Below are 13751 nucleotides of genomic sequence, written 5' to 3'. Positions count from 1 at the left end.
ATTTAGCCCTGGAGAACAAAAATTGTAACAAGGCATTTCTTGGCATGTACCATGATAGAGTTGAATGTTAAAATGTCACCTGCTTTATAAACTACTTGTTCTGAACTAATTTGGACTTAAGAAAGTTGGAGGAAGCAGGATTTTAAGTGTCATGCGTAGGCATGAAAGTCAGTTATGCCATTTTTCTAGTAAGTTAACACATGCCTTGGCTAATGAGAAGTCAGATGTGTTGAAATTCTTGAAGAGAAGCAGGTCTACTAAGGGTTGGTAATTTAGACTTTTATTTGGAAGTTGGAAACAGTAATTAGCAAGTTTCTTATGTAGGGAATTACACCGACCAGAGCAAGAGGGGGATGCTTCCAGAATTCAGGATACCCCTGAGACTGAGACCAGCTGGATCCTAAAATGGGAAAGGAAGAGGGACACCTGGGAGAAGCCATCCTGAGAAGTGGTGTCGACTCTTTTACGTTGTTCTGCTGCAAGAAGGGTAGGGGATGGCTGAGGCCACGCTGGGGTTGCAATGAGTGGGTGGACAGAGGGACGGCTGATTGCCTGGTGGGGGCCAGGCTGGCGCTGTGCTCTGCCTATTGCTGTGTTCCGCCAGTTCAGCTCTTAGGCCAGCCCTTGAGGGCTGGAGACCACGGTTCTGAGATCACAGCTGTTCATGGTCACAGAGCTGCTCCGGTGTTCTTTCAAGGAGTCCAAGGTATCTGACAGGAGGTTAAAATTCAAATGTTTGAAACCTGGGATTGAGTGTTGTATTCCAGTCTTAGTGCGGTGGCCCTTCATTCTTTTTGGGTCATTGAGAATCTATAAGTTATCTGTTAATAGAAGGAGGCTCTCTTGTGAAACCAGGACAGTTCCGTGTGATTTTTCTGGCCTGCCACAGAGTATTCAAAAACCCAGGTCCCTCAGTTTTGGTTTCACACCAGTAACTAAGGTTTCCTTACCTCCTGATACTGGGAGGGCAGTGTCCTGTGTTATGTACCAACTGCCAGAATGTCAACTGGTCTAGCTCTCGCAACAAGCTGTTCAGCTGGCATCTGGTTTGGGAAGCATACTGTGCGAGTTTGGTAGCGTGCCGTGTACCACGGGGCTTGATCACATCCCAGGGTGTAGCTGCAGGTGTGTGGGTGGTGATCTAACTTCTCTTTGCTGTCCCTCCTGCCACCCCATTCATTCGTGGTAGCTTCAGAAAGAGTTGAGGGGAGTGTTTGCAAGGGAAACGGGTGGTATTGCCCTGAATGTGTTGTCCGAGAAAACCTTGCCACACCACAGCCCCTTATGCTAATGAAAAGGCTGTGGGCCGTTGACCTAGAGTTTCAAGTAAGTTTCATCAATATGACTTTGGGGGAATAAATTATACTTCAAGACTGTAAATTGGCCCTGCGTGATTGCTGTTTTAAAACGAGCACATGAAATACTCCTTAACGTGTGTATGTGGTTACACAGACCAGCTCCTTTGTAAGTAGTATGGAGCGGGTCATTCCAAGCGCTTGCGTCTTCCAGTTGCTAGTTTATATCAGCTTGGAGGAGAAATTATTCATTCAAGCAAAATGTGTATGGAGTGGTTAAAAACATCCTTAATGTTGCTGTTTTATAACCATCCTGGATACTTAATAGGAATTCTCTCCAAAGGATTCTTAGTCCTCTTTTCTCTTATGTCTTGAACTTGTAAGGACGAAGAGGGTAGAATGCTTGACCTCAAGGATGCCCCCAGAGAAGTAGCTGGTGGGGTGAGGATTGGTGTGGCCTTCTTGGGCACCCCAGCCTTTGAGATTCCCCCCAACCCGGCCCCGTGGTGGCCACACGGCTGCTTCTCTTGCTGTGGTGTCCTGCCCGTGCTAGCCAGGCAGGACTCCACACTGCTCTGAAGCAGTCCAGCCTTCTGCCGCCAGTAGTGATGAGCACAGAGGGAGTGTTTTCCTACTTTAGACCCATGTTTCTCCTGAAAGCCACTCATTTTCATAATGGGGACAAGGGGAATGACACAGGCTAGGAAGACTAAGGGTCTAAGCCTGCACTGTGCGATTATGGGAGCCGCCAGCGACATGCGGTGATTTAAGTTTAAAATTTAAAAATTCCTCGTTTGACTAGCCACGTTAAATGGTCAGTAGCCAGTACAGTCCCCCCGACATTGGACAGTCACCTCGTAAAGTTTTGTTGGCCAGTGTCCGTCTAACTGGCCAAGAAAACCGTTTGGATTCTTGCTTAGAAGGTGTTTCTGGTAGCATTAGGGTCCCATCGAATGTTGGGAAGGTACAGTATATCCTGGAGAAACAGAATTAAAATGAGTAAAAGCATTGGAAACTTGCAGTTAAATGGTTCTCAGGCAAACCCCAAAGAGCAGTGCTTCCCACATTATTTGTGGTGAAGGAATGAGTTTTTTAAATTTTCAGTCCACCATGGATAGTACTGTCCATCATGTTAGAAATACAATGCAAACAAATTATTTGAGATAAAACAGACATGTAAAAATCCAAGCCCCAGTTTATGAAATTCAGCTAATGTAAAACTACATTTCAGCAGTTATACTTAGAACAAACATACATAGGAAGAAAGAAAAGAATTGCAGAAAGTGTGCATGTTCACAGAAAGTGTGTATAGATGATTAATATAAATAATCACTATTACTCAAGTAACTTTGTTTTTCCACCAGTGATAATTGAGAAGAATTTTGCATGAAAAAGCGATTGCCTGCATTACAAGTCTACATTTACGCTTAAGTAAATTTTTTTGCAGGGCACTGTGGCTCATGCCTATAATCTTAGTGCTTTGGGAGGCTGAGGCAGGAGGATCGCTTGAGGCCAGGAGTTCAAGACCAGCCTGGGCAACACACTAAGAACGCTTCTCTAAGAAAAATTTAAAAAGCTGATTGTGGTGGCACACATCTGTAGTCTCAGCTACTCCGGAGACTGAGGCAGGAAGATCATTCTAGGTCAGGAGTTTGAGGTTATAACGAGCTATGATTGTGTCAGTGCTCTCCAGCCCAGGTAATAGAGCAAGACTCTGTCTCTAAAAAAAATTAAAAAGTAAATTTTTTCTAATACTTCATTTCTGTAGACAGTTACGACAATTTTTCCTATAGACTTACAACTAAATTATCTTCCACTAAAGGAAGTGGGTTCTGGATTTTATTTACTTTTGGGTTAGAGTTAACCAGCTAATCTGAAATTCACAGGCCGTGATGTGGTCCTGCTGCACACGACCGAATGCAGCCATGCCTTGGGAAGCACGATGCCAGTTTGGCAACACCTGAACTGCCTCGCGCTCCGTTAGAGGGATGGGCCCGCTGAACACACATTTGGATGTGGCAGCAAAGTCAGACTTCTTAAAAGTATCTAAAGCTTACTGTCCATTTCTGATAGGCTCTGAGAGAGGCACCTGTGTGAAGCTCTGCTTTGAGCAGGACTGTGTAGGGCATCTGTTATCACCCCCACGCCCGCGTTTGTCTTTGTTTCCTCCTGGTCATTGCTCACTCCCGACTGTTGAGGCCACAGTGTTGTTCTTGCTGTGGTGCCCACAGGGCCTGGTGCAGGCTCTCGTCCCTTAAGCACCTCCAGACTGACTTGTGGTCCCTGCCTTCCACCCTCAACAGGAGCACCTCGCAGAGTGAAGGAACCCGGACGCAAGAGCGAGGAAGGGAGGAGGGCAGCTGCGGTGTAAAGGAAATTCAGAACTGGCTTATGCAGGGAAGGTGACCCAGTTTGAAAAGAGGGGGGTGTATTTTCAGGTGTGAGGGGCTAGAGTAGCGAAATGGGTTGGGGGACTGCCAGTGTTTGACTAGGGGTTTAGGGTCTGTGCTATGCAGGGTGATGTCCATGTCCTGACCCCTGGAACCTGTGAATAAGCTACGATACACGGCACAGGGGCTTTGCAGATGTGATTCAATTCGGGATCCCTAGGTGAGGAGGTCGTCATGTGTTAGTCCGTGTCAGCCATGAGAGGAAAGACTTGACCGGCCCCTGCTGACGTTGAAGATGCGTGGGGGGGCCAGGAATGCAGGTGGCCTGCGGAAGCTGGAAAACCCAGGGAAACACGTTTCCCCCTAAGGCCCCCAGGAGGGATGCAGCCCTGTGGACACCTAGATTTTAGCCCAGTGAGACCCAGTGCGGACTTCGGACTTCCACACAACTCTCTGAAATAGACACAGCATCAAACCCATTTTATAGCAGAACAAAACCAGGCACCGAGCAAGTTACACAGCTTACCTGAGGTCACCCAGGGCGAGTGGCAGAGGTGAGATTGGAACCCACGTGGTCTGGCTTCACAGCCCCGTGCGATTCGTAGCCCATAGACACCCTTGGCCCTAAAAGTAGCCGTTACTGGTTTTCTTTTTTTATTTAAACACCTTGCTGCCTTCTCCCACGTTTCTTACCTCACCACCCCAAAGTAGTAAACTGCAGTTGGGCTTCCTAGTCTGAAGGTTTTCATGCGGTTCACCACATGCTTTGAATATAGAAAGTAGCCCACTGCCAGAATAGGCTGAGGCCACCGGGGCACAGCAGCAAGTGGAATATGGTGGCATAAAAAATGAGAAAATATAACATGGTGGTAGGTTTCTTCCTTTGTGAATCGGGTCTTCAGTAACAGATTTTAATAAGATCCTGAGCTGAAATGAATCATCCCTAAAGCAAGCCATCCTAGGCTCCATGTGTTAATAGCTCAGAGTACATGGAGCGATTTCAACGTGAAAAGGACGACTGTTGTCAGCTAGGCCTTGGGCGATTTCAGAGTTCCCTGTTCTGCAGATGTACAGGGTTCGGTATCAGGCCTCGTGGAGGTAGGTCCTGGGGCTGTCCCGTCCCCATACTCCCCTTCCCATTTACACACGAGCAGACTGCAGCAGGAGCTCTCTCCAAGCCCACACGGTTGCAGCCTGAGCCCGGCTGGCACAGTGGGTGAGCCCCGTGCCAGGTGGGCCCGTCCTCTCGCCCAGATCACCTAGTTTCTTTCAGCAGCAGCTTTCACAGGTGGGTGGAAAACTGGGTCAGAGGTACCAGAGCCTCAGGATTCCTTAACTGGGCAGAGGTTGTAAGAAATTAGGTGACTTAAAAGGCCAGTCTCCTTGCATCATTGACTTCTAGCTAGCTATGTGGTATTTATGTGGCGTATTTTGAATATTTTCCTTTTGGGCCTTGTTCCCTGACAGTTTTAAAGATACATAAAAAAGATACATATCTTCATAGACAATAGTTTGTAAAGTGACCGTAGCAGTTGAAAACTATAGCAATACTACTGTTTTAAATATAGAAATCTTCACTTGGTCGGGCTTTAGTCTTTGCCTATTAAGTCAGTGATTCAAGAAAGCGTAAATAAATGTGACTTTCTGATCTTAGTTTTCTGAATGTGCCTGCTGCTCGCAAGACCCAGCGCACAGGAGGTGTGATTTCTTTTGCATCAGATGGGCGATTATGATCAGTGTGCAGATAGTGGATCGAACTGTTACTGGTCATCAATTCGTTTGTGAGGTTCTGCTGGGAAAAATAAGATGGAAGATTTAAGTTCTGGCCCCACGAACTGGTCAGGAGCAAGTGTCCACACAGCACAAATGATGACGTGTGGTTGTCTGGGCAGGTAGCTGTTACGGGTTGGTCAGTGAGAAGATAAGTGACCCTCGGGTGCCCTAGTCAGGAAGACATGATCCTTGAGGTGACTGGTTAAGTGAGCTTCAGAGTGCAGGGCGGCCAGTGACAACTGCTCCTGTCTCCTGGACACTTAGCAGTGCCGAGTTGGTGACAGGCGGGGTTGGGAGGTCACTCCCAGTACTGTGGGAAATGTGATGCTAAAAGCAAGATCCCAGACGAAGTGTGACAAGTTTTCAGGAGTATTCTAACATTGGGGTTATTAATTACCCTGGGATATGGAGAGAGGAAGAATTAGCACTACAAATGTAAAAGTTTTCTGCGAGCGACTTCCTTTGGAAATCAGAGGCCTTTATTTACAATTTCTATTTTGATGAAGTTAAGTCCTATAATTTTTTTGAAAAGTTATTTTATTTTATTTTTTTTATTTTTGGGAAGCAGGGACTAGCTTCGTTGCCCAGGGTGGAGTACAGTGGCATGATCTCAGCTCACTGCAGCCTTGAACAAATGGGCTCAGGCAATCCTACTGCCTCAGCTTCTTGAGTAGCTGGGACTACAGGCTGGTACCACCATGCCTGGCTAATGTTTAAATTTTTTGTGGAGATGTGGTCTTGCCATGTTGCCCAGCTTGGTCTCAGACTCCTAGTCTCAGGCAGTCCTCCTGCTTTACCATCCTAAAGTGCCGGGATTAGAGGCATGAGTGACCTTACCCGACCAGTCCTATAATTTTTAAAAAAGGCTTCTATTTTTCTTAAAAAAATAGTTTACCGTCTTCTCAATCCTTTGTATCCTTTCTACAGTGCCTAACACTGTTTTGTATGCTAAAGATTTTTAATAAATGTTTAATTAATTGGAAAAAATACTGCTTTTTATTTTGGATGTGTTATTGGAGGGCACTGAATGGGTCGCATAATTTTCTTTTAGAGGTGAAAGTTCCCATTGTGTCCCCGACTCCAGGTATAGAAACCAAGGCTCTGAGGGCTGAAGGGATTTCTAGACCTCGATGTTCAGTACGAGCCCCATACTGGCTGATTAAGTTTAAATTAACGAGAAATAACTATTCATTTTCTCACTAGCCAAATTTCATATGCGCCAACTACATGTGGCTATTTAAATAAAATTGAGTAACATTGAAAATGTTAGTTCCTCTGTCACAGCAGCCACAAGTAGCTCGTGGCTCCCATCTTGGACATAGAACGTCACCATCGTCACAGAAAGCTCTGTGGGACAGCGCTGCTCACTAGACACAGCCTGTGAACTGGGTTTTACTTCTGTTACCACAGTGGGCTCTGATCACACTCTTGGTCTCGGGGCTTTAGAATTTAGAAAACCAAGCGGTGTCATCTGTAATAATTCAGGAATAAGATTCCCCAAACTGGGGTGCAGCATGGTGCATACATGCTGGTGATCATGCCTTAGGCACTGGGCAGGGTGGGTAACAAACAAGAAGTGACAAGGAAAAGCCAGCAGGACATAGGTCGTGTGAACAAATAATGTGCAAAAAGTGATGAATGCCACAGAGGTGAACAAACGGGGTTCTGGAAATCGAAGAGGTTGCATCGGGCTGTGGGGAAGCGGGAGGGCTTGGTGAGGAAGTGCCACTTGCAGTGGGCCTTCAGGGCTGGTTAGGGTTTGAACTGCAGGGAATTCGAGGTGAGGGTGCCAGAGGCAAAGGTTCTGGGTGGATGAAAATAGAGGTGCTGCCTTTCGGTTTCCTGGACATATCCATTTGGTGTAATTACAACATTGTCTTGTGTTTCTTTGCTTTTTCTTTGCCATTAGACTTTATGCCTTGACCCAAAGTTTCTCCCTACCAAATAATCAAAAGCATTGCATTTTTATATTTTATTTTCAATCAGGCAGGAATGTGCTGTAATGTTAAATGCCAGTTAACCTTAATTTTACCTGGTCTGGCAACAACTAAATGATTAGATTTGCACCTGCCCTTACTGATTGATAAAATGTGCTAGTAGTCACCATAATTTTAAAAGTAACTTCATTGAGATATAATTCACATACCACAATTCACTGATTTATAGTATAAAATATAGTGGTTTTGGCATATTCACATTTGTGTGACTATGAATGCAATTTAAGAACATTTTTGTCCCCACAAAAGGAAACCCTGTATCCATTAGCAGTCACTCCCCATCTGCCCCCAGCACTAGCAAACACTAATGTATCTCTGTGGATTTGCCTATTCTGAGTCTGGCTGCTCTTACATAGTGTAAGGCCTCAAAGTTCATCCATGTTGTAGCATTTATTTATTGCTTTTCAAAAAAAACTTTTTTGAGACAGTTTCGCTCTGTTGCCCAGGCTGGCGTGCATTGGTGTGATCATAGCTGACTGTAACCTCGAACTCCTGGGCTCAAGCGATCCCTCTGCCTCAGCCTCCCCAGCCTTGGCCTCCCGTAGTGCTGGGACTAGAGGCGTGAGCCACTGTGCCTGGCCCATTCCTTTTTATCGTCCAACAGTAATCCATTGCGTGAAGAAACTCACTATGATGTATACTGGATTGCAAAAGACGTGCAGGTTCCCATGAATGTGTCATCTGTAATAGCGTTTACTCAGTAGTTTTTAAAGGGACTTGAACTTTCTTATTGTAAGGCTATACTTCCCTGCTAAGTTGAGTGAACTTGGTGGTCGGGGGAATGTGAGGGATCAGTGTCAGTCTGTTCCATCAGCAGAGCTGCTGGGACGTGATTATAGATGAGGGGATTTATTAGAGGGATTTTAACGGACACAGCCGTGTGAGCTGGTTACATGTCTGGTGCTGGAGCCGAGGTCCGCAGGGCACGCTGTGTGCGAGGGAAGGTAGAGCATAAGCAAGGCCGAGAGCTGCGCGCCATCTGCATGAGCCTCTAGCTGCAGTGATGAAGCTGGTACTGTTCCACCCGAAGTCAGAGTCCCAGCAGGCAGAGAACCCCCAGGCAACTGGGGACATGGCTGCACCCTTACTCTCACCCCCCAGATTGCACTGGAGTGTCTCAGGAGTGGGAACTGTGCAGGGAGGGGTGTGTCATTCCCGCTTTGCTGGGGCAGCACCGTACAAATCTGCGTATCAGTCGTGTCTCTGGAACAGGCAACCTTTTGATGTTGGGATCCCATTTGTACTCCTAAAAATTAAGACCCCAAAGAGCTTTTGATTAGCTGGGTTATATCTACTGTGAGTTACCATATTAGAAATTAAGACCAGGCTGGGCGCCGTGGCTCATGTCTGTAATCCTAGCACTCTGGGAGGCCAAGGCGGGTGGATCGCTCAAGGTCAGGAGTTCAAGACCAGCCTGAGCAAGAGCGAGACCCCGTCTCTACTAAAAATAGAAAGAAATTGGCCAAACAACTAAAAATAGAAAAAATTAGCCGGGCATGGTGGCACATGCCTGTAGCCCCAGCTACTTGGGAGGCTGAGGCAGGAGGATCGCTTGAGCCCAGGAGTTTGAGGTTGCCGTGAGCTAGGCTGATGCCATGGCACTCTAGCCAGGGCAACAGAGCCAGACTCTGTCTCAAAAAAAAAAAAAAAAAAAAAGAAATTAAGACCAATCTCAAGTATTTATTCATTAATCAACCAGCACATGGTAACACAAATAACATACTTTTTATAGAAAATAATTATTATCTAAAGTGAGAGGAATGACATTGTTTTACATTTTTGCAACTTTATTGTCCAGCTCGATGGAAGACTATTTCTGCTTTCACTCAGTTGCAATGTAATTTTAGTTAAAACATAAAGAAAACCCAGTCTTGCAGTTAGAAATGGGGACAGTATTTTAGTAGCCTTCTCAGGTAGTTGTGGCTATTTCATACAACAACGAAACAAGTGGTTTTAATAAAGGTTAATTGCAACGTGGAATCTGAACCATATCAATCAGCTTTTCTTACTCTATTACATTAATATTCATTGGTCCATCTTGTACTTTGAATGGATCTTTTCTAGTACCATTCATTGCTCACTTGGAAATATTCACTGAGTTATTAAAAATGAGTTAACGTTCCCTAAACATTGGCATTGTTGTAAAAACCTCTGTGCTGTTTGCTCTATAGGTGAGAATCTTCTGTTTGTTGGTTGAGTGGTAATGACCAGCAACGTGGTGGCTACCTCCGCATCTGCCTGTGTGTGGGGATGGGGTGCAGGCTAATTAATGGTCAGAGACTGTAGGTGTTTGTCATCTCTGTGTCCTCTTTGAAGTGCTGGGAAAATCTTCTGCTGATTGTTTAGTTGGGTAGTTTTTCCTGCTGTTGAGTCTTCAGAACTCTATGTATTTGAGATACAAGTTCTTGGTCAGATACGTGATTTGCAAATGTTTCCTTCCAGTCTTTAAGTTGCCTGTTTATTCTCTTAACAGCATCTTTCTGAAGCATAAGGCTTTAATTTTAATAAAGTACAGTTTATCAAACTTTTTTTATCTCACTTTTGGTATTATGGCTAAGAAGGCTTCCCTCCACCCCATGCGACAGATTATCTTCTGCGTTTTCTTCTAAAAGTCTTATATCTTTACATTTCATGCTGAGTTATTTTTTGTAAAAGATGTTTGATTCAGTCGGGGTTTTTTTTTTCCCAGCCTACAATGTCCAGTTCTTCCCATGCCATCTGTTGAAGAGATCATTGTAGAATGAACTTTATTGCAGAGTAATAACATAAATTTAGCAGATAATTGAATTTTTTTAAAACACCAAAACGTTTTCCTGCAGAAACTTAAACTTGTGCCTCAGTGTAAGAAATAGTGCTTGTATATATCTTTGGGCATGTATGCTAATTTCCTTTGGAATGGACTTCTGAAAATCAAAATCATTTCAAAATGAACGAAAGGATATTGGACATTTTGATTTTGATACATAACTGGTTTGGGAGAAATAACTTTGAGTATAAAGATTTATGTTCCGGGCAGCTGTTTGACACCACCCATATTGCTAGACCCTCAGTATCATTGGGCACTTCCAATATTTTTCACTGTTAATCTGGTAGATGAAAAATAGTATCTCATGTTAATTAGGGAAGTTGAGCATATTTGTCATTTGTATTTCTTCCGGATTTCTCCTTTCTTGTAGTTGCGTTGTTTCTTCTTGAATTATAGGGACTCTGTTTATTCTGGATGTTAGTCCTTTGGCTGTTACGTGTTACAAATACTCACCTAGTTGGCGCACATCCTTTGTGCTGTGGCTTCTGAGAAGCTGTGTCCCTGCCAAACATGCTATGACTTCCTTTCCTGCAGCATTTAGATCACGCAGCACGCTTTAGCAGATAATCCCATTTCTTTGTGAAACAGACCTTACGTATAGAAGCAATGCAGACGTAATTACGAGGTCTTTAGTTGTGCTGCATTTGGCACCCCACAGTGCCCAGCACAGCGTTAAAACCAGTCATCAGTGTTCATGGACAGACATGATTGGTAGTTAGGATGATCTCTAGGGAACATATGATTTTTACATAATAAAACCAACTGTAAGCCCCAAACAAATAGTTTTATTTAAGGAACACAAATTATATGTAGCCCTCTTTGGGGCTTTGTTTTCATATAACTAATTTAAATCAGGATTATTTCAGTACAGAGCAAACTGTCAAGTTTGAATGCAGTGGGTCTACTTTGAACCACCAGGCACCACTGCCTTGAGGCTGGGTGGGCCCTGGCCTGCCGTGGGCCCCCAGAGGCACAGCCCAAAGACTGCCGGTTTGGATGGACAGGATCTGTCCCCTGCAAGTGGGTTTCTGGCCAGCCTCGTCAGGGTGCATGTAGCCACATAACCAGAGGGTACAAAATGGTAAACCAAAACACTGCAGATTTGTTGTATTGATTAAGCCACAGTTTTATTCTTAATACTATGACTGGGGAGATGGGCTGAGTGGTAAGGGGGGGGGAAAAAACCAACCACCAAAAAAACCCCTCGCCATGTCCTGCAGAACAGCAGAGGAGCTTGCAAGGAGACTCAGCATGTGTAAGGTTAGGACAGAGGTGATTGTCGTGACCAGATGGGTGTGGGGTGGCACCAGGCCCACGTTCTGGGACGATCTCAGGTCTGACAGTTCCTGACAGTTCCGTTAGGCATCGCACTCACCCCTGAGTGTCACAGTGCTTCCCAGGACGTGGTGGCTTCTGCTTCAATCTGTGGGGCACCTGCTGGGATGGAACGTGTAACGTGTTAGAATGAAATAATCTTTCCCATGTCCTTCATGGCCCTCCACGGCCTTGGCCCTGTCCACCTTCCCTCTCTGCCTTTCCCTCGTTCCTGCTCCTGTTGTGGTTTGCTCTACTTAGAGTTTGTTTCTGTGGAATTTCTGCACAGCTGGCTGCTTTTCATTCTGTGGTCTCTGCCCAGATGTCTCTTCCTCCATGGCTAGTGAGACATGTTCCAGCCCCGTGGCTCTGGCACATTGTGCTGTCCCCTCCATTGCAGTTATCACCAGGGGACAGCTCCTCCCACCCTAGTGAGCGGAGGAGACCAAGGGAGGGGTCTGTCTAGTTCCCTACTGAACCCCAGGGCCCAGCCTAGCTTGTGGCATTTACAAGGTGCCGGACAGGTTGGTTGACCTGAGAGAAGCGAGTGGGCTCTGCCCAACGATGGCCAGAGCCACATTCCTTTTATTGCCCTTGCGTCCCTGCCACTTCCCTGCCCGCTGGCTCCCTGTCCTCATGGGTAGCACTGCACTCCCGCAGCCCAACTGGAAACGCATTCTTTTATCTCCTGAGTCATTCCTGCCTGGAAAAAGAAATGCATTAGGCCATGGAGTAATTAAAATGTATGTTTGATAGAGTTGGTAACGTAATTGCTGAAAAATAGGGTATCCCACTCTTTGGGGATGAGTGAAATCCTTGGTAATGTAATGGTAATGGCTGCTTAGAAAAGGACCTTTTTTTTGAGACAGAGTCTTACTATGTCATCCGAGCTGCAGTGCAGTGGCCCCATGATAGCTCACTGCAGCCTCGAACTCCTGGGCTCAAGCGATCCTCCTACCTCAGCCTCCTGAGTAGCTGGGATTACAGGTGTGTGACCCACACTGGCTAATTTTTGTGGGGTTTCTTCTTTTTTTATAGAAATGGGGGTCTTGCTATGTTGTTCAGGCTGATCTTGAACTCCAGGTCTCAAGTGATCCTCCTGCATCAGCCTCTCAAAGTTACGGGAGTACAGGCATTAGCCGCCTATGCCCAGCCAGAAAGGATCTTTAATGGTTATTTTTGAAATGTAGTTGAAGTTTCCCACTTAGGGCCTAGTTTGCTTCCATGAGATTTCTGGTACCTAGTCAGGCACAAAGGGCGTGAAGGCTGACAAATATTTGGGGTGTCCTCATGGCCCACGGGTAGTACCATCTTTGTGACTGGGGTGAGTTGGCAGGCAGGGTCCTTGTTGCCTGGGCAGCACCTTCTTTCCACCCAGTGGCTGTGAGGGGTGGTCAGCCACGGGTCCCTGGTTCTGGAAGGGAGAAAGGACCGTGTTTTAGACCTCAAGTGGGAGCAGCAGTAATTCTGACCTGTGATTCGTGACCTTATTGTATCATTTTAATAACTCTGCCCCTTCGTTACCGCCAGGTTCTGTCTGAGGACGGGGTATATTCCGGGGACTTTCCTAAGGCCCAGCTTTAGCTTTGCCTTAGAATCTCCCAGAGGGGACTGTGGCTCACGCCAGTTTCTGGTCTTTCCCACACAACACTAGAAATTGGCTCTCAGGAATGTCTTAGAATGTGGTCACTCACTGTCTCTGTGTTGCCACTGCCACAGTGTCTGTGAATGCCTAGGGAATGCACTGGCTCCCACCACCTCCTCCTGATGCAGGGGGCACAGTTACCACTGCTCCCCTGCCTGCCCTACCTCCTGCCCTGGGTTGCCTGATCCCGCTGGTATCCCCCACCTCCCTCCCGTTCTGATGGTGGTGCCCAGCTTCGTGGGTGTTCTTAGTACATCTTCTGTCTCTCATTGTGTTGAAGAACTGGAGCTGTTCTGTGCTGTGTGTGCAGCAGGAGGTTGGTTGGTCAGGTGCGGGACTGTTGAGGCATTTGGTGGTGGTGTGGTTCTTGATAGCTGCTATTACACAGAGCATGGCTAACTACTTGGAGAGGCCAGGTGTGTTTGAGAAAGAACACCTGGTGATAAGGTACACAGCAGGATGGAAGTCATGGGACAGAAGGGTAGCATCGTTCAGAGTGGATAAAAGAAAAAAAACTAGTAACAAGGCCGG

At 46.0% G+C, this 13751-nt stretch overlaps 1 protein-coding gene across 1 annotated transcript in view; it reads left to right on the top strand.

Annotated features, from left to right (window-relative positions):
- The first annotated feature begins 8525 nt into the window (after nt 1-8525).
- Nucleotides 8526-13751, top strand: part of USP7 (ubiquitin specific peptidase 7 (herpes virus-associated)) — a 45434-nt gene continuing 40208 nt past the window's right edge. Inside the window, exon 1 of the mRNA XM_012647668.1 lies at nt 8526-8531. Within this exon, the coding sequence (XP_012503122.1) occupies nt 8528-8531 (4 nt within the window). The 5' untranslated portion in view covers nt 8526-8527. The remainder of the gene's footprint in view (nt 8532-13751) is intronic.

This window comes from Propithecus coquereli, unplaced genomic scaffold (genome assembly GCF_000956105.1).
Source record: "Propithecus coquereli isolate 6110/MARCELLA unplaced genomic scaffold, Pcoq_1.0 Scaffold27, whole genome shotgun sequence".
NCBI classification, from domain to species: Eukaryota; Metazoa; Chordata; class Mammalia; order Primates; family Indriidae; genus Propithecus; species Propithecus coquereli.
This window is presented reverse-complemented; position numbering and strand designations above follow the sequence as displayed.